Raw genomic sequence first — 24819 nt, 5'->3', positions numbered from 1 at the left:
CTTTTAGACAATGTATGACCCTTTACGTGACTGTTTCAAATAAAGAATCTCATTTTTGTCTGAAGCTTATGCACTGATTCATTCCACTTTTCTCTGGTACCTCGCTCCTCACTTGTGGTTGTGTAGATCCATAACTCATAAAACCTTTATTCTCTTTCAGTGTGTACCTTGTTCCAGGAGTGTATAGGCAAGTTACCTTTACCTTGTGGCCATGGGAAACAACATTTAGGCCAGGATTCAATGCAAGGGGTGTTATAGCGCAGCCCACTAGACAGAAGCCGACAATGTGCCTTTCAAAAGGCACTTATGAAAAACGCTGTGCATCTCAGCTCAAGCGTAAACTGCACTTTAAAGTCGCTTATAGTGCACTGCGCTATAACGTGCACTGAATCCAGGCCTTGGACTTAAGAAAACACACACGTACACAGTTCTTAATCCATGATTGTTTACTTTAACAGTGAAGTACAGATCATCACATTCACAAAGCACTTCTCTCACTCATAAAGGCACTCACGGAGAAAGCTCTCTAAGGGAGAACAAACTTTAAATTCAGTTATCCATTTCCATTTGTCATTTAACTGAGTCTTGCGAAAATAAAATGACTGAAAATATATATATTTTTTAGGCATTGATAGGAAGCAAAATACAAATATAGACTAGATCATCTCTTCATCTATTATATTGATTTTTCTACACAGCTTCTCAGTTCATACGCACTGTTTTTCATAATGTCATTATTTTCTCTCGAATCATGAAACTTCCTACCCCCTAATCCTGCGAAAAATACCTTCAGTAAGGAATCACCGAACTCTCCCAGCGAGCTCTCTAGTCACCGGCCATTAAGTCGCCATCCATATTTGATAGTTTGATCGCTGGAGGCAGTACTTGCTGAAACGGGACTGTAATTGTAGGAACCTTTTTCATTTATAAATGTCATGTTTTTCTTGTTGCAGAGCAGGCTCCAGATCTGATGTGGCGGTCCAGACCTCCTTTCTCTATGTAGGTCTTCCCACAGTCTTCACATTCGGACTTGGGCATACTGCCGTGGATGTGGGCCCTGTGCCTGCTGAGATTCCCCCTCTCTGAGAACCCCCTGCCGCAGTCTGGACAGAGGTGGGGCCTTTCCCCCGAGTGGATCAGCATGTGTTTACGCATGTTCCCACTGTCGTTGAAGCGTTTGTCACATCTGGGGCAGGGAAACGGCTTCTCCCCGCTATGAGTGCGAATGTGCCTCTCCCGGTCACGGCGGGATATGAAGGCCTTCCCGCACTCCTGGCAGGAAAAGTTTTTGGGCTTCTTTTTGGGTTCTGGAAACAAGGAGACACCACCTCTACCTCCCTCTCGAACTCTTTTGCCTCGACTTCGTGACGATGATGTTCTTTTCCTGTGCCACAGTGGGGACGCCTCTCGAAGAGCGGGGATGTCAGCATCTGGGTCGTCCTGAAGGGTCTGGGGGTCGGCAGGGGCCCAGGTGGGGTCCTCTTCACCCTCCTTGTCGTCTGACTCTGAGTCGGAGCCCAGGATGGAAGAAAGGGAGCGGCTGGCGGATTCAAAGCCCCGTCGACGCTGGGACTCACCCAGGGCCTCGTCGTCCTCCACGGGGGCTAGCCAGTCTCCAGGGCCCTGGTCCTCCTGTACCTCCGGTTCCGTCTCATCTTCCTCCCTACTCACAGGACTGGAGCCTGCAGCTGCCGAGGGCTGAGAGGAGGCCTGAAGCTTAGGGAGACAGGAATTCTTTGGATGGAACACTCCTCCGGACTTCTTCATCTCGGCTTTCTCCTCCTCTCGGGCTGTACATGATTGGCTGGCTGGGTCGTGAAGCTCAAGTGTCATTGGTTTAGAGTCAGGAATCTCCTTGTCTTCACTCTCCTCTTTGGTAAGTAATAAAAGGGGCGTGACTGTGGTCTCATACTCCTCCTCTTTGATGTGCGTTGGCCTCGGAGGCTCAGGGTTCGTAACAAATAATTCTGTACGCTCCTGTTTGACACATGAGGTAGGGAGGGATTCCTGACCTCTGGAGACCAGTTCGACCTCGGAATGTTCCGTTTTGGGCAGAACTCTTTGGGGTGACCCTGGTCCGTGTGAGCTGTCCATCTCCCAGGCCATCACCACTAGGACAAAACAAATGGTATTAGACCACATGACGTAAGCATCTTGTTTACATTTCATAACCACAATCAGCTGTCAATCTTGTTATTTATTTAACCTTTATTCAAATGGTGGAGCTCAGTTTGTTTTGCATGGCCAGATTACCAGGTTGGGTGGAGATTTCACTTAAAGGCCAATGGAATGGTCAAAAATGTGCAACTCCGCCCACACGGGACAGGGCCTGCAAAACAAACTCTACCTTTGTAGAAAACCTGTGGTAGCACCAAGTATGTATATAAACCAGTGGAGGCTGCTGAGGGGAGAACAGCCCATATTAATAGCCGGAACAGAGCGACTGTAATGGCATCAAACACCTGGAAACCATGTGTTTTATGTATTTGATACCATTCCACTGATTCCGCTCCAGTCCTCATCACAAGCCTGTTCTCCCCAATTAAAGTGCCACCAACCTCCTGTGATATAAACCAGTGTTGGGTTCAAGACCACCTAAAACCAAGACCTGAGCGAATCAAGACCGAGACTTGGAGGGGGACGAGAGGTTCGAGACAGTCAAGACCAGAAAACCGTGAGTTCAATTCAAGACCATGACTGTAATTTTGTCAAAGGCATTTGACATTCAACATTTTAGAGTGACAGTTGAAATCAACCAATTACATTGTACATGGGATGATTTTACAAAACGTATGGAAGGCCAAAAGGTCACTGTGCTATAGCAAGCAGTAGTTTTACCACGGTCTAGCTAGCTAGCTTTTGTTGTAGGATAGTTTGCAGCGGCTGCAGCAGGTGTTATCGAAGAGAATGTTGTTGCTAATTTGTTAGCTTCCCCCTTTAAAATAATAACGTTCAACATGAAGTTAAGTTTGAAATGATCATCTGGTGAGTGGGACTGTGTTTTTTTATTGCAGCGCGCTTGCTGTTGTTAGCCATCTCGTGAAACATTGTTTCATTTAAACTTTAGATCACGGGTTACTTTGTGTGCTGAGCATGAAATGTTTTTTTTTTTGCAATGGTAAGGAATAGTTGTAAATTTCGATTGGGAAATGCTTAGCCTAATGGTTTTGTTTTTGTATTCTTATGATTGGGACCTACTGGCTTAATAATATGTCAGAGTGAATGGACTGGTGTCTTTCCATCGGCCCTATGTAGTGGTGCCTGACGAAGTGGGTCCTGTGTGACAGAATTGCACCACTTTGTTAAATATCTAAAATCACACTTTAAATACATTTAAAAAGTCCACAACAATGCTTAAACCACATCAGGAGACTACTTTTTAGGTCTGGGAAAAATCTACAAAATATATGGTTGCCCTTTAAATCAATTGAGCAAAACAAATGCTTTCCCCATTGATACAAAATCAGCATTACATAATTTTGTCAGGTAGGCAAGTCAACATTTAATTGGAAAGGTTTTTTGGGAAAGCTTTTATAAATGTTCATGCAAACAGCGTATGATGACTGAATTGCGCATCGTAAATAGCCTACTAACCAAGACTAAGGACCAAACCTTTTTCAATACCTGGTTTGCATACCCATTGTTGCCTTAGTGAGCACTTACTGCTAGATATCATTAATTTAAATGTCTTTCCTACCCTACCGGCTACCAATGTAATTCTTCTGTGAGCTGCTCCATGCAAAAACGAGTTGGGAGCTGCGCGCTCTTGCTGCCTGCTGATTATATTCTGCTGAAACTAGGATATGTGTAATGCGCGCATGTGCATGCATTTCACGTGCTTTGCGATTGTGTAGGCAATTTTGTGCATGATTACTCTATTGTACTACATAATTAATACGCTGTATACCTCCAGTACACTACTTTGATATGCAACCAAAGGGATTAAGAAGTGAGTTTAGGCAATGCCCACTGAAAACCCCTTACAAAATGATTGCAATTTTGAAACTGCGGTCAACTGTGGTATTTTGGACACAGTAATTGCAGAATAACTGCAGTTATACTGCACTCTGACTGCAATCATTTTTCCTAAGGGACAAAGTTGGTATAGGGCGTATACCTGCATATAGCCTCCACTACATCATTGGCCCTTTGTGTTTGACAAAAGTGCACTCTCCTGGTATTACGGTTGTTGTCCTTTCAGCATCACCAGCCTGTCACACACTGAAGGCCTAGGGGTCCAATAGGTTCGCCACTGCGCAAACATGTCTACTATAGATATAAAGATTATTAGAATTTCTCCCTGTCTCCCCTTACTAATAGTAAGCATGCAACTTAGTCAACAATTTACCCCACTCTTCCCGACCAGAGTCAAGGAAATCCAGACAAACTTTGAGGATATTTTTCAATGCAAGTAAAGTACAGTAATGTTACAAGTAAAGTAGGAATCCCAGGTTTCAATAGGCAACAAGATATTGTTTCAAAAAAGGAGTGTATATATTTGGCCTGGCAAAGCGTTTTTATGCGCTGACTGAATGGAAACTGTTAATGGTGGTCTTTTTACTCCGCTGGTCTGAAATTACAAGTCCTCATTGTCCAGACCAGGTAAAAATGTATCTGACAACTAGACAAGACCAAGACACTCAATGTGTAGTACTACAACACTGATATAAACCCTGGACTGCTGATTAAATGTATTGTCCAATGAGAGGCTTTGAAGACACCGGTCGGCCATATTGTCACTCTCAGAAGGAGTGGTCCTCCATCGGAATGAATGGAACTCAGTACAGTATTTCAATTAAATGTTTCAAGGACAAAATGACATGTATACTGAACAAAAAAATAAACAAAACATGCAACAATTTCAAAGATTTTATAGAGTTACAGTTCATATGAGGAAATCAGTCAATTGATTAGGCTCTAATCTATGGATTTCACATGACTAGGAATACAGATATCCATCTGTTGGTCACATAAACCTTGCAATTGTGTTTGTTGTCCGTAGCTTATGCCTACCCATACCACAACCCCACCACCACGGGGGCAGCAAAGCGCTCGCCCACAGGACTCCATAAACATGGTCTGCGGTTGTAAGGCCAGTTGGAGGTACTGCCAAATTCTCTAAAATGACGTTAGAGGTGGCTTATGGTAGAGAAATGAACATTAAATTATCTGGCAACAGTTCTGGTGGACATCCTTGCAGTCAGGATGCAAATTGTACGCTCCCTCAACTTGAGACATTTGTGGCATTGTGTTGTGTGACAACACCGCACATTTTAGAGGCCTTATTGTCCCCAGCACAAGGTGCACCTGTGTAAAGATTATGCTGTTTAATCAGCTTCTTGATATGCCACACCGGTCAGGTGGATGGATTATCTTGGCAAATGATAAATGCTCACTAACTGGGATGCAAACAAATTTGTGCATACATTTGAGAGAAATACGTTTTTTGTGCATTTAGAACATTTCTGGGATCTTTTTTCAGCTCATGAAACATGGGACCAACACTTTAAATGTTGCGTTTATATTTTTGTTCAGTGTATTTTTGTTGTTGTAGTGGGGACATTAACATTAGTAATCAATAAAAAATGTGCTCATATAAAATAATTTACAATTATGCATTAAGGTGTCTGTAATATAAAAACGAATGTAGACGTTAATAATATGTTTTACAATGGTGAGGAAGTGCGAAAAGGGAGGCACGCACGTTGGCTTGAACACAGTGCCCCCAATCAGTATTCTAGTGTATATGTAAATATTTGGGTGAGACACATGGTTCTGGCTTCAAGTGGACTAGTTGTGAATTATAGAAAACGCACTTTCTCCAGGTCTTGCTGAGGCTGCCGAGAGAGGGCGGGGTCTTCTAACAACATCCAAATTGCGTGGAACTGCGCGGAAAAGTAGTAAAGTTGTAAACTACTATTATCGCGCATGTACATAATTTACTAATACGACAGAAAGCCATAACCGTTGTATATTTGTCATAATGTCGCTTAGCTAAATGTTTAGAAACTGCTAGTAAAATAGTTTATTCTCGACTCACCGCATCGTCAATTGACCTTGTTTTGATCAGCTGGAAGATAGTCTGTTGACTTGTTAGTTGCTGGCTAGCTAGATTGCAAAAAAAGTCCACACGAGAAGCATCAAGCGTAAATAAAACTGACCAGATCCGCATGACGAAACCACTTGTCAAAGTTGATTGTTATTGTTTCCAGTGAATGGTTAGCTATCAAATTCCAGGATTTCTGAATCTTCCGAAGCCATGAACATTCCGGAAACGATACTGTTTGGTGGGTGGACACGAACCAGAGAGGAAGAGGAAGAGGCCCAACTCCGCAAAAAAAAAAAAAAAAGTCTCCCTCCAGCAGGTAGCGTTGTTTCGCCCACCAAGCAAGGAGTTTTTGTGTGGAGTGTCGAATTCGGCATCAACAACAAAATAATGGCTTATTTTCTACTTGAGGTTTATTTGATTGGATTATAAGTTAGTAATGTTTAAATTGCTACGAGTGTACTGATATAAATAGGACATGTGACAAACCGGCAACTGGGAAAAAAACTATTTCGTAGTTGTCTCGAGATGGTTATGCATATTCATGTGATGAGGCTAGTAGCATCTCTCTCTATTGAATACAAGAGTTTGACGTGGAACAACCTCATCGAATATTCAAAAATATTTACAATAATGAGATGTATCCACCAATCCTAAGAAAGGATGGGTGGGAGCTAGACAACCCGCTGTGCCCTTTTGTGGACAACATCTCCCATTGTTAGGGCGGAGAGACATGTAATCTTGTCAGTATATCCAACATCTTTGCTGGGCTTTCTTCATCTTTGGTATCATGGCGTTTGCTCACTTTGTTTGTGCATGCCGCCACCTACTGTACGGTAGTGTGTGGTCGATCACGTTACATTTTGTGACGCAACAATTTAAAAGGAAGGGGGAAAGGACAAAATCGCACCACCAACTAACTCTATGTCTATATATCAATATTTTAATAAATAATACGAAGAGCCCCACCTATTTTGAGTACCACCTGTTTAGCATGTTATTTTGGCATTAATACATGTCACATATTAAAAATGTAATCTAGAATCGGCTTCCTATTTCGCAACAAAGCATCCTTCACTCATGCTGCCAAACATACCCTCATAAAACTGACGATCCACGACTTCGGCGATGTCATTTACAAAATAGCCTCCAACACATTACTCAACAAATTGGATGCAGTCTATCACAGTGACATCCGTTTTGTCACCAAAGCCCCATAAACTACCCACCACTGCGACCTGTACGCTCTCGTTGGCTGGCCCTCACTTCAGATTCGTCGCCAAACCCACTGGCTCCAGGTCATCTACAAGTCTATGCTAGGTAAAGCCCCGCCTTATCTCATCTCACTGGTCACCATAGCAGCACCCTCCCATAGCACGCGCTCCAGGAGGTGCAGTGGGGCTAAAAAGTATTTAGGCAGGCACCAATTGTGCAAGTTCTCCCACTTAAAAAGATGAGAGAGGCCAGTAATTTGCATCATAGGTACACTTCAACTATGACAGACAAAATGAGGGGGGAAAATCCAAAAAATCACATTGTAGGATTTTTAATTTATTTATTTGCAAATTATGGTGGAAAATAAGTATTTGGTCAATAACAAAAGTTTATCTCAATACTTTGTTATATACCCTTTGTTGGCAATGACAGAGGTCAAGGTTTTCACACACTGTTGCTGGTATTTTGGCCCATTCCTCCATGCAGATCTCCTCTAGAGCAGTGGTGTTTTGGGGCTGTTGCTGGGCAACACGGACTTTCAACTCCCTCCAAAGATTTTCTATGGGGTTGAGATCTGGAGACTGGCTAGGCCACTCCAAGATCTTGAAATGCTTCTTACGAAGCCACTCCTTCGTTGCCCCGTGCGGTGTGTTTGGGATCATTGTCATGCTGAAAGATCCAGCCATGTTTCATCTTCAATGCCCTTGCTGATGGAAGGAGGTTTTCACTCAAAATCTCACGATACATGTCCCCATTCATTCTTTCCTTTACACGGATCAGTCGTCCTGGTCCCTTTGCAGAAAAACAGCCCCAAAGCATGATGTTTCCACCCCCATGCTTCACAGTAGGTATGGTGTTCTTTGGATGCAACTCAGAATTCTTTGTCCTCCAAACACGACGAGTTGGGTTTTTACCAAAAAGTTATATTTTGGTTTCATCTGACCATATGACATTCTCCCAATCTTCTTCTGGATCATCCAAATGCTCTCTAGCAAACTTCAGACGGCCCTGGACATGTACTGGCTTAAGCAGGGGGACACGTCTGGCACTGCAGGATTTGAGTCCCTGGCGGCGTAGTGTGTTACTGATGGTAGGCTTTGTTACTTTGGTCCCAGCTCTCTGCAGGTCATTCAATAGGTCCCCCCGTGTGGTTCTGGGATTTTTGCTCACCGTTCTTGTAATCATTTTGACCCCACTGGGTGAGATCTTGCGTGGAGCCCCAGATCGAGGGAGATTATCAGTGGTCTTGTATGTCTTCCATTTCCTAATAATTGCTCCCACAGTTGATTTCTTGAAACCAAGCTGCTTACCTATTGCAGATTCAGTCTTCCCAGCCTGGTGCAGGTCTACAATTTTGTTTCTGGTGTCCTTTGACAGCTCTTTGGTGTTGGCCATAGTGGAGTTTGTAGTGTGACTGTTTGAGGTTGTGGACAGGTGTCTTTTATACTGATAACAAGTTCAAACAGCTGCCATTAATACAGGTAACGAGTGGAGGACAGAGAAGCCTCTTAAAGAAGAAGTTACAGGTCTGTGAGAGCCATAAATCTTGCTTGTTTGTAGGTGACCAAATAATTATTTTCCACCATAATTTGCAAATAAATAAATTAAAATTCCTACAATGTGATTTTCTGGATTTTCTTTCTTCTCATTTTGTCTGTCATAGTTGAAGTGTACCTATGATGAAAATTACAGGCCTCTCTCATCTTTTTAAGTGGGAGAACTTGGACAATTGGTGGCTGACTAAATACTTTTATGCCCCACTGTATATCTCACTGGTCACCCCCAAAGCCAATTCTTCCTTTGGCTGCCTCTCCTTCCAGTTCTCTGCTGCCAATGACTGGAACAAACTGCAAAAATCACTAAAGCTGAAGACCCTTACCTCCCTCACTATCTTTAGGCACCAGCTGTCAGAGCAGATCACTGCACCTGTACATAGCTCATCTGTAAATAGCTCATCCAATCTACCTCATCTCCATACTACTTATTTATTTATCTTGCTCCTTTGCACCCCAGTATCTCTACTTGCACATTCATCTTCTGCACATTCTACCATTCCAGTGTTTAATTGCTATATTGTAATTACTTTGTCACCATGGCCTATTTATTGCCTTACCTCTCTTATCCTACCTCATTTGCACATGCTGTACATAGACTTTTCTACTGTATTATTGATTATATGTTTTTTTATTCCATGTGTAACTCTGTTGTTGTATGTGTCGAACTGCTTTGCTTTATCTTGGCCAGGTCACAGATGCAAATGAGAACTTGTTCTCAACTAGCCTACCTGGTTAAATAAAGGTGAAATAAAAATAAATAAATATCAAAAATATAAATAAATAATATAAATAAAAAAATAAAATAAAAATTTGAGTTAATAAAGACCATACAAACATGGTCTCTTTTTTGCTTTCTTGAGTAAGGCAGCTCCAAAATGAAGGTGTTTCAGTCTACAGTAGCTCAGTGTTTTCTGCGGTGGTGGGGTAGCCAGCGGAAAATACGGAGTGTAGGGGTTGTTAATGTGCTCTGGTTGCACCATGATTGGCTCAGTGTTCTGTCACTCATGGGGACACTATGTCACTGCCAAATCTAAAGGTAGAGCTCAAATTCAAGCCACTTGGGTGCTACCATAGAGTTACATTAGAAGTGCTCATTCAAGAAGGCTCAAGGTCATTGGCCACAGATAAAATTATGTCAAATCACATTATATTTACTGTAGCTTTGATTGGACTGATCATGTCAACATCATACTTTCAAAATCTTTGCAAGCAATCTCACAGTCATCATCATCATGAATCAAGTCGACAATCTACTGGCAAATCCTTTTCCATCCTTGTCATATGAAGAGAAATAATGAAGAGAAATTATAGATAAAACATCGGTGATCATTGGCCATTGGACATAAGCATTACACAACAAGTTAGAAACCGCAAATTCAACAATGAGTGGTTTGGAAGGAATCAGTAGCTAACTGCTAGCATTGCAAAGCAATCACTAGCCTACTATTCAGTGGAATTGGTGTGTGGTCCAAGTCTGGGTTTAAGGGTCTCTTTTCCAAGCTTAAAAGGATAAAAGTTCAACATTGGCCATGCTGTCAATACAGCATGACGTCTGTCACATTCAAAAGAACGGGAATCTCGGAACTGGGAAATCTCAGACTTCAGAGATTGTTTTTTCCAGAGTTCACAATCTCAGACTGGGAATATATGTTTTAAACTGTCATCCAACTCAGAATTGCAAGTCGGGAACTTGGGCCTCTTTCTAGAACTCCGTCCTGAAGATCACTGACATCATGATTCAACCTTGTTTTTTCCCCCAGTTGCCTTGAAAGCACCATAAATCCAAAGAATGACAGAGTTTGATGACAAAATTTCCCCATGAAGGACCACCGCGCCACCTTGTTCAAGTGAGCACAGCATAACAAGGTGAGTCCAGAAATCTCTTGTATGCGGCTGCATAAATTCAACAACAGATTTCAGCTGTGCTAACATAATTGCAAAGGGTTTTCAAATGATCAATTAGCCTACATTTGGATTAGCTAACACAACGTGCCATTGGAACACAGGAGTGATGGTTGCTGATAATGGGCATCTTTACACCTATGTAGATATTCCATAAAAAATCAGCCGTTTCCAGCTACAATAGTCATTTACAACATTGACAATGTGTACACTGTATTTCTGATCAATTTGATGTTATTTTAATGGACAAAAAATGTGCTTTTCTTTAAAAAACAAGGACATTTTTAAGTGCCCCCAAACTTTTGAACGGTATGTCCTTTATTGTTACAATACATCTTAACAATATGTGTTAACATATACAGTAACAGTCAAAGTTTGGAAACACCTTATGCCAGGTCCCCCCCCCCTATTTTCTAAATTTTAGAATAATAGTAAAGACATCAAAACTATGAAATAACGCATATTATTTCTTTATTTTTTACCTTTATTTAATATGGAAGTAAACCAAAAAAGTGTTTAGCAAATCAAAATATATTTGACATTTTTCAAAGTAACCACCCTTTGCCTTGATGAGAGTTTTGCATACGCTTAGCATTCTCTCAACCAGCTTCATGAGATAGTCACCTGGAATGCATTTCCATTAACAGGTGTCCCTTGTTAAAAGTTCATTTGTGAAATTTCTTTCCTTCTTTTAATGCGTTTGAGCCAATCATTTGTATTGTGACAGGGTATGGTTGGTATACAGAAGATAGTCCTGTTTGGTAAAAGACCAAGTACATATTATGGCAAGAACAGCTCAAATAAGCAAAGTGAAATGACAGTCAATCTGGAACATTTCAAGAACTTGTGTCGTCGCTAAAACCATCAAGCGCTATGATTAAACTGTCTCTCAAGAGGACCGCCACAGGAAAGGAAGACCCAGAGTTACCTCTGCTGCAGAGGATAAGTTCATTAGAGTTAACTGCACCTCAGAATGCAGCCCAAATAAATGCTTCATAGAGTTCAAGTAACAGACACATCTCAACATCAACTATTCAGAGGAGACTGCTTGAATGAGGCCTTCATGGTCAAATTGCTGCAAATAAACAACTACTAAAGGACACCAATAAGAAGAAGAGTCTTGTTTGGGCCAAGAAACACGAGCAATGGACATTAGACCGGTGGAAATCTGTCCTTTGGTCTGATGAGTCCACATTTTTGGTTCCAACCGTTATGTCTTTATGAGAAGCAGAGTAGGTGAATAGATGATATCCGCATGTGTTATTCCCACCGTGAAGCATGGAGGAGGAGGTGTGATGGTGTGGGGGTATTTTGCTGGTGACTCGGTCAGTGAGTTATTTAGAATTGAAAGCACACTTAACCAGCATGGCTAGCAAAGCATTCTGCAGTGATACGCCATCCCATCTGATTTGCACTTAGTGGGACTATCATGTTTTTCAACAGGACAATGACCCAAAACACACCTCCGGGCTGTGTAAGGTCTATTTGACCAAGAAGGAGAGTGATGGAGTGCTGCATTAGATGACCTGGCCTTCACAACCCAATTGAGATGGTTTGGGATGAGTTGGACCACAGAGTGAAGGAAAAGTAGCCAACAAGTGCGCAGCATATGTGGGAACTCCTTCAAGACGTTTGGAAAAGCATTCCTCATGAAGCTGGTTGAGAGAATGCCAAGAGTGTGCAAAGCTGTCATCAAGGCAAAGGGTGGCTTTGGAAATTATCTGCAGTGCTCAACTCTGACTTCATATTCTCCTATCGATATGTGTATTGATGACCTTTTCATCAAGATTGACTAGTCTGTACTGATATGATTTTCATGTTATGACCTGTTATATCACTTTTATTTATACAGTGTCATCTTGGTCATGAGGGTTATCGGTCACAATGCAAAGACAACGTTTTGAAATCAAGATTTTCATTTTTATTGAAAAGTTGGCCAGGATTCTGTACAGCAGAGAGGGTGTGCGATACACAGGGTTAGGAAGTGGGGGTGGATATTGAAACTTCTTTTCCCATGGTGCATCATACCCTGAGCCGAGAATCATGTGTAAAACAGCAAGATATTTCTCGTTCCCTCTTTGGTGCTGCAATGGACTGCAAGGGAAAGGAATGGGGGACGAAAAAGGAAGGGGGGGTGAAGGAGGGAAAAGCTTAGGTCGGATCACAGGAGAGAAAGAGAAGAGTAGAGAGAGAGTGATGGAGGGGTTGTCTGATTTTCAGGTGTTCTGTAGCCAGGTGGTCCTTCAATTGAGGTTTCAAAGAGTGGGGGATTTTTAATGTCACCACTCTCCCTTGCTGTTTCAGATGGTAAGCTTCAGCCAGGGGTTCGGCAAGGCCTCAGACATCTCTCCCCCTCTCTCTCTTCCTCCGCCCCTCTCCCTCTCTTCCGCTCTTTCTCTTTCTCTCCTTCCCTGAGCCTCACTTGCTGGCCATGGTGTAGCATCCCTGCTGGTGCCACTGCATGTCGCGGATACGCCTCACGGACTGGAACTGGGGGTGACGGGCGCCGTACTCGTTGAAGTGTTTGAACTCTCCCTTCTCCAGAAGGTACTGGGAGCCACGGTATCCGGGGAACTGGTAGCCCACCCAGCTGAGGGGAAAAAGGAGAAGACCAAATTATGTCACTAGGCAAGTCACTACGTATGTCACTAAAATATCAGCCGTTCTCCTACAATCTTTTCATTCTAGATCTATGTGTTCTTAGTTGTGAGTTTAACTCTGTCAATTCCTTTTTCCATCTCTATAGCAACACTTACGTTCCACAGCTGACCATTATGCTGCCGACCCTGTCGGTGAAGCCGTAGGAGAACAGAGACGGAACGTCATCGTCCATGATCTCCATCTTACGGCCCTTGAATTCCCCAACCTCGTACAGGCAGATCTTGTGCTTCTCGGGGTCCTGAGAGAGAGGGGAAAGGAGAGAGGTGTGTGAGAATGAGGGAGGTGTTCAGAAGGAGAGAAATGTACAGGAGAGAGACACAAATGGAGAGAGAGTAAAGAAAGACAGAGTGAGAGATCAGGGGGTAGGTAGCAAGTCACAAAGAGAGAGGATATGTATAAGTGAGAAAAATTAGAGAACAGATGACAGAGAGAGATGGTGAAAGACGAGAGGAGTGTCCCCACCATGCGGACGGGCCTGAAGGACAACAGGTAGTCATTCTTCTGGCAGTTGCTCCAAGAGTCCCAACGGGGGAACTCTCCCTTCTCCAGAATGTAGTGTTCGCCACAGAAGTTCATCTGCTCGAAGCCCACAAAGCTATACAGGATAGAAAGGCAGCGTTACTTTATTATACAGCTGTGTTGACATATCTAATTCTGATTTTTATTTTTATTTTTTACTGTAAATGATACTGCTACATCTTCCATTATCCCACAAATCTACAGGGATAGCAGGACATTAATAGACACTAATATATAGTTTAAAAAACTGGAGAGGTTGACTTACGGTCCACACTCAATGCGGAGGGAGCGGACGCGGTCCATGCCCATCTCACACACGTTCATGCACTCGTTGCTGATCTCGACCATGCGACCCTGGAAGTTCTCCTGGTCGAACACAAACATCTGAGGGGCAAACAGAGAAAGAGAAACAGACATAAGTACATCATCAACACAGATAGTGTCTGGCTGTATCAGTGAGCCGATGATATTCCATTAGATTGGAGCCAGGAGACGTCCTGTTAGTTGAGGACTACTTGCCTTGTAGGACATCATGCCCATCTCAGACTTCTTGCTCTGAGCAGCCTTCCCGTCGGTCTGGGAAGCAGCCTTGGACTTATCACTGGACATGATGACTGGAAGGGAGCGAGAGGGATGAGAATGAAACAGTCTCAAAACAGTCAAGAAAACACATCCAAGGTGTTGGGAATACAAATAATGTATGGAAATACAATAAGGGATGAAGATGGAGTGAATGGATGCTATCAGGGGAAGAGTGGTATTTGGACTTGGGGCTGCAGTCTACATGTGTAATATAGTGATGTACAATATGAATGTTACATGTATTATTATAGCGACTTCTAATTACTGATTTCAATGTCAGACTGCTGCTGAAGAGCTGCTACTCCTCTTTCTCCCCCTACTCCCTTTACCTGTGTATGCAGGTGCCAGCATGTGTGTCGTGTGTGTCTGCCGCTCTTACCTGTGTGTGTGATCTGCCTCACTCAGAGAGTGTTTGTGACTCAGAGTGCGCCCCACCCTTTTATATGCTGGCGCCCAGAGGAGGAGGATTAGAGACAGAGAAACAAACCTGCTGAGGTCAGAACCACGAGACAATAGAACCACCGCATCATCAGAGGGACAGCCAGAGAGGGGGGGCCAGCCACGGGGACCAATGAGATCCATGGTTCATTGAGGGGGGTTGATAGTGGAATACTGTACATGATGATAGGGTCTAACCACAAACCGATACAGTATCTGAGCGATAACACTGTACCAGTATCTGTGATAAGCAACTAATTACGTTTTTCACACTCTGGTATAACCTGTGACAAAGACCTGTACATATATTATGTTCATGATCATAATAATATTGATCCTATGTCATTTTGAGGAGCACATTTCCCACGCTCAATGTGCATAAGGTAGACAACTAAAGGTAGACAACTAAAGAATAACAGCAACCATACATAAAAAAGTAGAACAAACTATCACAATACATAAAACCATTACCTACTAATGTCAAAATATATTGTTTTTAAGGGATCAAACATTAAAATCTAGCTTGAATAGGTGGAAGGATATTTACTGAATAGGCTCACTATTTACATGAGAGGACATGTGAAGTGCGCTAATCATCTGCTCATAATCAGTACCAACTTCTATTACAAACAGAACATTTCTGGTCTTGTCTTCTCTCTGAGTCTCATCTCATCACCACCGGTTTTGAAACAGTTGAATGGGAGCTCAAGCCTGAAGCAAGTCATTAACACATACTTTTTAATTGATGCATTATTGGACATCACATTATCAAACTACAGGATTTTGATTAAGAGAGTGTTAAGTCTATAAGGTGTCAGTACGATTTCGTTGAGGAGTGTGGTGCAATTTTTTGGGGGGGGTGGGGGACTTTAGTGTGCTTAAGGGGCCAGGGTACCATGTATATGACTCAATGATGGCATGATTTAGGTGTGTTTGTGTGTGCTACCCATGGCATCTCTGTGTTGTCCTATGTGTTTAGTGACTAAGGAGATACTATTACATATAGATGTCAAACACTTTCCCATTCTCAAATGTTTCTATCCTGTCCATATTCTATTATAAACATATTTGTATTTGTATACTGACTTTTTCTCTCTACCCAAACGGTGCACGTGCCCCTTTAATCTCCACATTCTCCACTTCTATCCCGGCCTTTGTGACTGCCGCACACCGGACTGCTGACCAGCACGAACTGACCGGGACGTTATTGTTCCTCTCCCATTCAGGGCAAACCCCGAACGCTGTGCACAGAGAGGACTGGCGTTCCATAGTATTTGCTGAGCTGGCGTATCGCGCAGTTTCGATGGAATGACCGGAAAGAACAGGAGCGCGCTGTTGGCCAGTGTTTAGGTGGGAAAAAGTTATTGTGCGCGTACCAAAGGACTGCGCCATGGACGCGCTCCGTGGACGTCACTCCGTATAAAACTGAAGCGCCAGGATCTCTTGAAGCTCAACGCGAGATAGCGTTAGGCGCGTGCCACTACCGAGCTCATCACGAATAAGTGCCAAACTAGGTAAGGTGCCAACTCCTTAACGCATTTAATGCAAATTATAGGGACAGTCAGTCAGATAGGCCATTGCAGGCTTATTCAAGACGCGTTTACACATTCATTTAAAACTCACCAAAAAGCACTAACCCTGAAACAACACGTTAACCTGCAGTGCACATTGCATAGATTGGCTACATAATGTATAGACTCGTTTAACTGATCCGTGTCTCCTTATTGCCTATTCTGGTGTAGCCTACAAACTTGGATGGACAATAAACGATGTGATGTTTTACCGTTAGGTCACAATAATTTCGATTTGTTGCGTATTATTTGTTTAATACGATTGGCTAAAACAGGGAGCAAGCTTGTTAGATACAATATCGTGTAGCTTTATCATAGATTAATTGATCGGCATTAGTATGAATTCAGCTCATTAGAGACTGTGCAGTGACATTTTTTTCCAAATAGTGCATAGCGGATAGGAGAAGTGTTAAACGGGAAACATTTTAGAGAGGTTGTTTTCCAAGGCATGTTCACTTGAATACCAGTGTGAAGCCTTGATTATAGTATAACATAGAATGTAATAAAATATAATAGAATGTTACTCTGTCTGTGTGGATTGTTGGCGTTGAGGTGACTTATAGAGTTGAGGAGATTGTGTAACGGAACGTTTGACTCCTGCCTCTTAGGTGTAAAGATGTACAGAACCACTAGATCACCAATGATGCAATCCCTTGTCAACTCGGGAATGGGCGTGGCTCCTTTCTTCAAGGTAACACACCTTAGAGGAGCCACATACCTTTGCATAAGTGGGATGGGCTCTATCACCTTAAATGTCCCTCTTCTCATCTTCCATTTATTCTCCCTCTCCCCACCCATCTCTGTAGGTGACTGTGTTCGAGCAGGAGCACTTCCAGGGCAAGTGCCAGGAGTTCAACTCTGAGTGCTGCAACATCCACGAGTGTGGTCTAGACATCATCCGCTCCATCAGAGTGGAGAGTGGAGCGTGAGTTTCACACTGTGTGTTTACGCCATCTGTTTAGTGGGAATGTTTATTTGTGGACAGAGGAATCCAGGTGTGTAATCTGTCTGTCTGTGCGGATGAGCAAGTTATTTTGTTTATAGTGGCTGGTTCAATGTGGGTGTATAAGATGATAGTTCAACGTGTAAAATGTCTCCCCCCACCCCCTGTAGCTGGGTGGGCTTTGAGCACCATGACTTCCAGGGCCAGCAGTTCATCCTGGAGAGAGGAGAGTACCCCCACTGGGACGCCTACAGCGGTTCCCTGTCCTACCACGTGGAGCGCCTCATGTCCCTGCGTCCCATCTACTGTGCTGTGAGTACCACAGTGTGTGAGATAGAGAAAGAGGAGATGTGAAAGATAATCAATGCAGTTTTTTTTTTGTCTGCCAAACGGATACATTCTATTAAGGCCTTCCTTGAGAAACTCCCAAATTCTTGAAATATGGTCATATTTATGTGTGTGTATGTGTAACCTTCCTCTATTTCTCTCAGTCCCACATGAGCAGTCGTATGATGATCTTTGAGAGAGAGAACTTCATGGGCCGCAGTGTTGAGCTGTGTGACGACTACCCCTCCCTGCAGGCTATGGGCTGGTCCATGCCCGAGGTCGGCTCCATGCACGTGCAGTGTGGCGCGTAAGTTAACCTCTATTATTCACTACACACACACGCTACGTGTTAGCAAACAGCTGTGGTTTAATACTTTGCACACACGATCGATATACTAAACCTCAGTGTTAAATGAATATCCCCTATCGCTATCCCCCAGCTTTGTGTGCTACCAGTACCCCGGCTACAGGGGCCAGCAGTACATCATGGAGTGTGAGAGACACAGTGGAGACTACCAGCACTGGAAGAACTGGGGCTCCCACTCCCAGACCCCCCAGATCCAGTCTATCCGCCGTATCCAGCATTAAGAGGGGCTAGAGGCTGAGAGGCCCAAGAACCGCAATTCCCAGCCCAGATGCTGCTCTGCCCCTTACCCCCCCAATGGAAGACCAGCTGCCCCTAACTACTGACTCACCACATAACACTGACACACACAGCCGCTCCGAGGTACGATGAGACTATATCGCACCGGTAAAGCACAGGAACACACACACACTGACATGACTGACATAACCCAGTTTATTTTTTATCAGGGTAGAGCACACAAACACAGACACACACCTGCGCTGTACTAACTGAACCCCTGTCCAGGTCACCTGGGCTGAGCAGGGAGCCACACATCCTGCTCGAACCAGAGGTCAACGCATCAACAGGCACCAGTTTCAAGATGGCCACCACCGTAGTGCAGCCTTAATGTGATGTGTGTAGGAGGGTGAATCAAAGGTTAACTAATAAAGTCATGTTCACTTCAGTCGCTCAGGCCTGTCCTATCATTATGCGGTGTGTGTGTAGGATAATCTATAATAAATACCATATGGGATTCAACATAGCGTCTCAAGATGTGCTATTTGGGTCCAATGTAATAAGCCGCTTGTACACTGCATGTCAAACCCTCTGATAAACATAGATATAACTGAAAGACTACTTCAAATAAACCTGTTGCTTTTTTACAAAAAATGAATAGCCTTGCTGTATCCACTCAGATTACTGTCACCGCTTAAAGACACTACAACACCATGATAAACATCTCAGCTATTTAGGCTGCACTTAAAATATATTCACACAAGGACACGTTAAGAACATCTTTAATCTGTTTTATAAACAGAAAACAGTCACACCTGGGGAGAACAGTAATAATGACAAACATGATGTGATTCCATTCTAGAACAATCCAAAGCAGAATTGGAAGATGTAGGCCTGTGATGATTGACACTCAACCAATGAAAGTTGTAAATTCCTGTGAAACTGAACTAACAGCAGTGTAAAACCTGATTTGTTGGCAACTCACAATGAAACGTTTGGTATATGAATGAACCCAAACTCCTCTGCACAAGAGGCAAATATAGCGGGTGTTTTTCTACACGGGTCATTGAAAACTTTAACACAATGATGTAAAGGTCTGGGCAGTGAGATGTAGACTTAAACAGAGCACAACTGACCCACAGTGTAAAACACGTTCATATTTGACGATCTAAGTGCTGAAAACTAGAACTCAAGCACAGAGCTCTAAAGACAAGGTAAGGTAGAAAAAAGGTACAACAAAAACATCCCAATTTTTTTTAAACATCCATTCATCCTCTTTTGTTTAACAATTGGTAACTTGGAGGAACTCAACCACACAATCATGCTTCTCCATCAAGCAGAAATCTGTACATTCCTTGTCGTTATGCCACGGCTGTCATGTGGCAGCCCCTCATTGATTCTGTACTGTGAGATGGTCCACACACAGCAGTTTGTCCATATCCCAGTCTCCTAGCAGGGGGAAGATGTTGGTCACACTAGGGAAACAGGGATATGAGAGACATGGTCATAGTTAGTGTAAAAGCAAAGAAACCTCAGATTAGAGTTGAGTGTGATAATCTGATTGATAATGTAGGCTACCGTGTGTATGCACTCAGTATGAGCAGAGATTAAATAAAAGGGGTGTGGTCCAACTCTCCTCCAATGACATCAATCTCCTCTTCTTCCTCAGAACCAAGCCCCTCCCCCCAGGAGCCAGGCAGTATGATAGGAGGGACTGGGGAGGCGCTAAAGCCCCCCAACACATCCACTTCTTCCTCTTCCTCCCAGCTTCCTGTTGACCCTTCGATGTCCACCTCTCGGATGGAACGTGAAGGATGGGAGACTGGAGGCTTTACTATCCCAGAATGCATCTGAACTGTGACCTTCCACTCTCCGATTTGGATTGGTGGGTTGTGGAGTTCGGTCTGTTTTTCTGCTCTGTCTGTCATCCATTCTTCTCCATCTCCATCTATATCAATACTTTCATCAGAATTATCTATCGCTCTGATGTCTTCAACATCTATTTTGTCCATCCGTGTCTCCCTCTCTTCTGTCTGATCGGTCTTTTGTGGTTTAAAAATGGCCCATCCCGTTTCCTCTCCATCTTTCATTCTGCAGTGTCTGCAGGACTTCCCTAGTCTTCTGGAAGGCTGAGGAGGTTGTCACTTCTTTCCCAGACTCCTCTCTGTCCTCAGGGTGTACCTGCTCTCCACAGGCTGGGGATTCTGGAACGGAGATGGGAGGGTGAGGTTCTGAGAGCGTTTGGACCAGTGGGACTACTTCTACTTCTGGACATGCACACTTGGTCTCTCTGTCTCCTTCCTTCCCTTCCACCTCTCCTCCTCTGACTCCTTTACTCTCCTACTCTTCTCTCTTGTCCTTGCTGGGTCTGATCCTTTCTCCCACTCCAGCTGAGGCTTCTTCCCTCCTCCTCTTCTGCTACTCTTCTTTGTTTCTGCCCCTCGGCTGGTCTGTTCTGCGGGGAGGCTGGTCTGTTCTGGTGGAACTGGAGCAGATGTAACCTTTGCACACACACCATTGACGTTTCTCTTTCTGGGTGGTCTGCCTCTCCCTCTCTTCACAATAGCCACTGCCCCAGACACTCCCCACACAACCTCCTCGCTCTGTCTGATTGGCTGGGCACTCTGACCTCTGAGCTTCTCTGTGGTTCTGATTGGGCTGATCGGGGGATTGGGTAGGGGTGGGGTTTTCTTGGTAGTGTCAGACTGCTGCTGGCCGGGCCTTGGTCTGAGAGATGACAACACTGACTATAAGTAGACCACTCAGCCATAAAACACCTATACAAATTATACACGGCTAACAATTTACTGACGAATGCATGAAGTATACTGAGTAAATAGTAGCAGATGTTTCATAACATCAAATGTTGAGCAAAGTCTCTCACCTGAGATTTTATCTTCTCAGCCGACCGACCTGATTGGGCAGTTTGCTGGGGGGTAGGCGTTTCCCTGGCAGCATCCTCGGGTTGGCATAGCTCCTCGCCTGTACGGACAGACACACCCAGCAACACATCATCCACATCCAGCAGTTCCTCGTATTCATGGAGTACCCTTTCTTTATCCTCTTCTTCTTCTTGATTAGTAGTCTGGTCTATGTTCCTCTCCCCATGACGTTTCTTGGGCCTGACTATAGGTTGGATGTTGATCTCGCCTCGCAACCGTCTTCTGGTCATCACCCTCCTCTCTTCCCCTGGGCTAGGTGGCAGACTGGTAGGGGGTAGAGCTGAGGTGGGCTGGACACTGTTAGGAGTTGAGTATGGAAGAGGTGATGTGTGAGAGAGAGGGAGGTGTGTGTTTGCGGGGTGTGTGACTGTGTTACACTGCTCTATGTGGGCTGTGTGTGTGTAGCTGGGTTCTGGTTGAGGCATGTATACCTGGGCCACGTGTGTGTTACTCTGCCCAGTGTAAGAGGGGTGTGTATAGGCTGTGTGTGTGTAGCTCTGCTCTTCTCTGACTTGAGTGCTCTGAGTTCTGTGTTCAGCTGTGCTGGTCACCATCTGGTCTCCACTATAGTTCCTGAGAGCGGTGTAAGGCTCCGAGAGGCTGGCTGTGCTCCGAGGCCCCTCTCCCTCTCCCTGTGCCACTGGGTTGGATGCTGCCACTTGCTGCTCAAACGACCTGAGGAAGGCTCGGACCCACCACTTCCACAGTCTTGCTCTCTGGGACACCTCCATCACCCCCTGCTCAACCCCAGACCCCTTCTTCAGGACTCCTCTCACTCTACTACCTCCTTCTCTCAGCCTCCTGGCTCTCCTCTCAGTCCCCCCCCCCCCCCCGCATCCTCCGGCCCCGCCTCCCTCTCAGGTTCTCCTCCTGTGGTTGGGAGGGATCGAGGAAGTAACTGATGAATCCAGCGATGTTTCCCTCGAAGCGCTCAAATCCCTCTTTCCGACCTCCACCAGTCCTTGGATGCCCAGCCTAGTAGCAGCAGAAATCACTTCCTGCCTCTCCGCCTCCCCCTCTCCCACCATCTCCTCAGAATACAGCAGACCTACCAGTCTCACCAGGGTGCATGCCCCAAAAACCTGGAAATCCAGTAGGTGGCTCTGCCCAGAGGGAGGTGCCGGTGCGGTGGACAGGGCACATGACAGCTGGGTGGCTTAGGGCGGACAGGATGTAACTGTGGGCTGGTACTGACACCCCTGATAGAGGGGGAGAGAGAGATGATCAGGATGGTGTGCATGTTTACATTATAAGTGTGTGTGTGTGTGTGTCTCCATACCCTCTGCTCGGAGCACCGTGTCACAGAACTGTCTGCACCTCCGCTGCCTCTGAAGCTCTGTCAGGAGTAAGGCCTTGAACCCTGGCCTCTGATACCGCCACATTCCCACATCCACTAAAAAGAGAGAGGAGAGTCGATGGAAGGATGAATGGTAGAAGGGTGGGATATAGGTTGTGAGATGAAAGGATGATGTACTACAATAGGCCTATTCAATTGAATTTGTTAATTAGGCTACATCAGATGACACATTTGCCAATCAGCTGTAAAAAAAAAAAAAAAAAAAAAAAAAGCATTTCTCTGAGTTCAAATTAAAGGCATAATAACTTAATAAAAGTAAAAAATGTAGGCCACAATCACATTTTCTGTTATGGGAAAATATTAAGGCATCGATTGTCAGCTGAATTGCAATCTACTTAATTGGTCGCACACCAATGACAGCCAAATTAGAACGTTAACTGGCTAGCTGTGCACCATCTACCAACACTCGACTCAAGCAATGAGTATATAGATATTATTTGAAGTGGTGAAAATAGTTTGTTGAAATGCACTCTCCATTAGCATGATATAAATAACGGATGCTTAGCCGTGTGGTTAGCTAACTAGTAAACGTGAATTAAAAGACAACATATTGCAACAGCGGCTAACGTTAGCTAGGCTAGCTAAAGTTAGTTTACAGAAATAAAATCATGCATCACTTTACTCACCTTTATCCAGTCATTCGATATGCCCTCTTTCTTAAATGAAATAAAACTTCAAAGCATCGACAATGCTAAGTGCATAAAAGTTTAAAACAATTTGTTTTTAAAAAGAGGATTTAAAAAAAATATATATTTAACTCTTAATTGTCCGAAGGCTAGCCTCCTTGTCACGGACAATTTGCAGAGGTCACAGATTTGACGCTAAATAGCAAAATTGCATTGTTACGAGTTGCATTGTTGTTGTTATAATGTAGAATAGTCTGTATACATACAAGAAGTACACAAATAGACAATGATAACATATGCTAGGGAGTACAACAAATTACAGATTATACAAAGACCTTAAAAGAAACACACATATTGATTGTTTTAACAGCTTTCTTATTCGAAGAATGTTGAATGGTCTTAATGTACTGCTCGAATTCCTTATAGAAAACATGGAAGAGTGTTTTTTTTATTAGTGAATTTATGAATATGAAATTTTGCCATTAGCACAATTAGATTTGAGGTACAATAGTTTTTCTTTATCTTTATTATGGTTAAGGAAATCCGAGCAGCACATTCTCCCATAAAAAAAACAAAGGTAATCAAGAATATTAACAATTGTAAAACTGTGAATATCTTTCCATAATTGTTTTACATGTAGACAATGCCAAAATAAATGTTCTGTTTCTGGATGCTCAACACAAAAAGTACAATCAATGTTAATGTCTTTTTTGAGTTTCTTCAGGTAATGATTCGCAGGGTTATACTTATGGATCATTCTGAAAGAGACCTCTTCGACCTTGTTAACAAGCAGGTATTTGTGTGTTAATAACAACCAGACTTTTTTCCAACAGATATTAGTGACCAATGTATTCCAGTAACTTGTGACATAAGGAATGGATACAATATCCCTTTGAAATAAAGCACGTATAGATCTGCTGTTCTGAGGGAGCAAGGAGAAACGTAATTTCCCCATTGGATTAAGCGAGGGTAGGTCAAGAAGGTGAGGTCTGGCCACAACTCTAAATAACATGAGAGTTCCAGATGGAATAGCATCGAAGACTATGGCGAACTTTCTAGGTGTTACAGGGATATTGTAACGAGATAAATAAAAAAATACTCATAATTGAGTAACAATCCTGCATTAAAAGGTTGACTCAGGACACCAGTTCTTAAAAAAATAAAGACTTGTTTCTATACAAAATGTCCTTATTGTTCCAAATTAAATACCTATGCAGGGGAAAAAAATCATGTTTAAATATTAACGACCACGCTAAGAATACTTGTCTATGAAAAGGAGATAATGTTGCAGGAATCTTATCAATGTTATAGTTACAAAGTAACATAAAATTGAGGCCACCAAAACGGGAGAAGATATGAGGGATGAAATTCCAATTTGAAGTTGGAATCGTTAAAACATGTTTAGCCCAATTTATCTTAAAACTATTATTCAAAGTAGAAAAAAAAAAAATGGAGACCACCATATTCATGTGAGTTCATAACGACAGATTTCCTAATATAATGTGTACGATATAGGGACTGGGCTGCATAAGTTAATCTGGAGATACCTTC

General features: G+C 43.4%; 4 protein-coding genes across 8 annotated transcripts; 1 reads left to right on the top strand and 3 right to left on the bottom strand.

Annotated features, from left to right (window-relative positions):
* Positions 1-428: 428 nt before the first annotated feature.
* Positions 429-6314, bottom strand: LOC115130726 (myeloid zinc finger 1-like). Of its 4 annotated transcripts, none has more exons than XM_029662134.2 (2): positions 6041-6314; positions 429-2111 (listed from the first exon to the last, which is right to left on the bottom strand). In XM_029662134.2, the coding sequence occupies exon 2, from the start codon at positions 2104-2106 to the stop codon at positions 934-936; it is 1173 nt and encodes a 390-aa protein (XP_029517994.1). In that variant the 5' UTR covers positions 2107-2111; positions 6041-6314; the 3' UTR covers positions 429-933. The 4 variants fall into 4 exon arrangements, with proteins under 4 accessions (XP_029517994.1, XP_029517995.1, XP_029517993.1 ...); XM_029662135.2 differs by having other exon boundaries at positions 6162-6314; XM_029662133.2 differs by lacking the exon at positions 6041-6314 and adding an exon at positions 3625-6032.
* Positions 6315-12617: 6303 nt separating this feature from the next.
* LOC115130724 (beta-crystallin B1-like) lies at positions 12618-14910 on the bottom strand. The gene is made up of 6 exons (XM_029662131.2): positions 14861-14910; positions 14419-14513; positions 14165-14283; positions 13843-13975; positions 13476-13618; positions 12618-13309 (listed from the first exon to the last, which is right to left on the bottom strand). The coding sequence occupies exons 2-6, from the start codon at positions 14506-14508 to the stop codon at positions 13138-13140; spliced, it is 657 nt and encodes a 218-aa protein (XP_029517991.1). The 5' UTR covers positions 14509-14513; positions 14861-14910; the 3' UTR covers positions 12618-13137.
* Positions 14911-16326: 1416 nt separating this feature from the next.
* Positions 16327-18791, top strand: LOC115130725 (beta-crystallin A1-2-like). Its single transcript, XM_029662132.2, has 6 exons — positions 16327-16433; positions 17099-17181; positions 17297-17415; positions 17604-17745; positions 17925-18067; positions 18201-18791. The coding sequence occupies exons 2-6, from the start codon at positions 17107-17109 to the stop codon at positions 18346-18348; spliced, it is 627 nt and encodes a 208-aa protein (XP_029517992.1). The 5' UTR covers positions 16327-16433; positions 17099-17106; the 3' UTR covers positions 18349-18791.
* Positions 18579-22091, bottom strand: LOC115130723 (uncharacterized). 2 transcript variants are annotated; one of them, XR_003863828.2, is made up of 3 exons: positions 21228-22091; positions 19922-21070; positions 18579-19818 (listed from the first exon to the last, which is right to left on the bottom strand). XR_003863828.2 is itself a non-coding variant. In XM_029662130.2 (2 exons), exons 1-2 carry the CDS (start codon positions 22014-22016, stop codon positions 21044-21046), a joined length of 816 nt encoding a protein of 271 aa, XP_029517990.1. In that variant the 5' UTR covers positions 22017-22091; the 3' UTR covers positions 18579-21043. The 2 variants fall into 2 exon arrangements, 1 of the variants encoding a protein (XP_029517990.1); XM_029662130.2 differs by having other exon boundaries at positions 18579-21070.
* Positions 22092-24819: the final 2728 nt, after the last annotated feature.

This window comes from Oncorhynchus nerka, linkage group LG6 (assembly GCF_034236695.1).
Source record: "Oncorhynchus nerka isolate Pitt River linkage group LG6, Oner_Uvic_2.0, whole genome shotgun sequence".
NCBI lineage: Eukaryota > Metazoa > Chordata > Actinopteri > Salmoniformes > Salmonidae > Oncorhynchus > Oncorhynchus nerka.
This window is presented reverse-complemented; position numbering and strand designations above follow the sequence as displayed.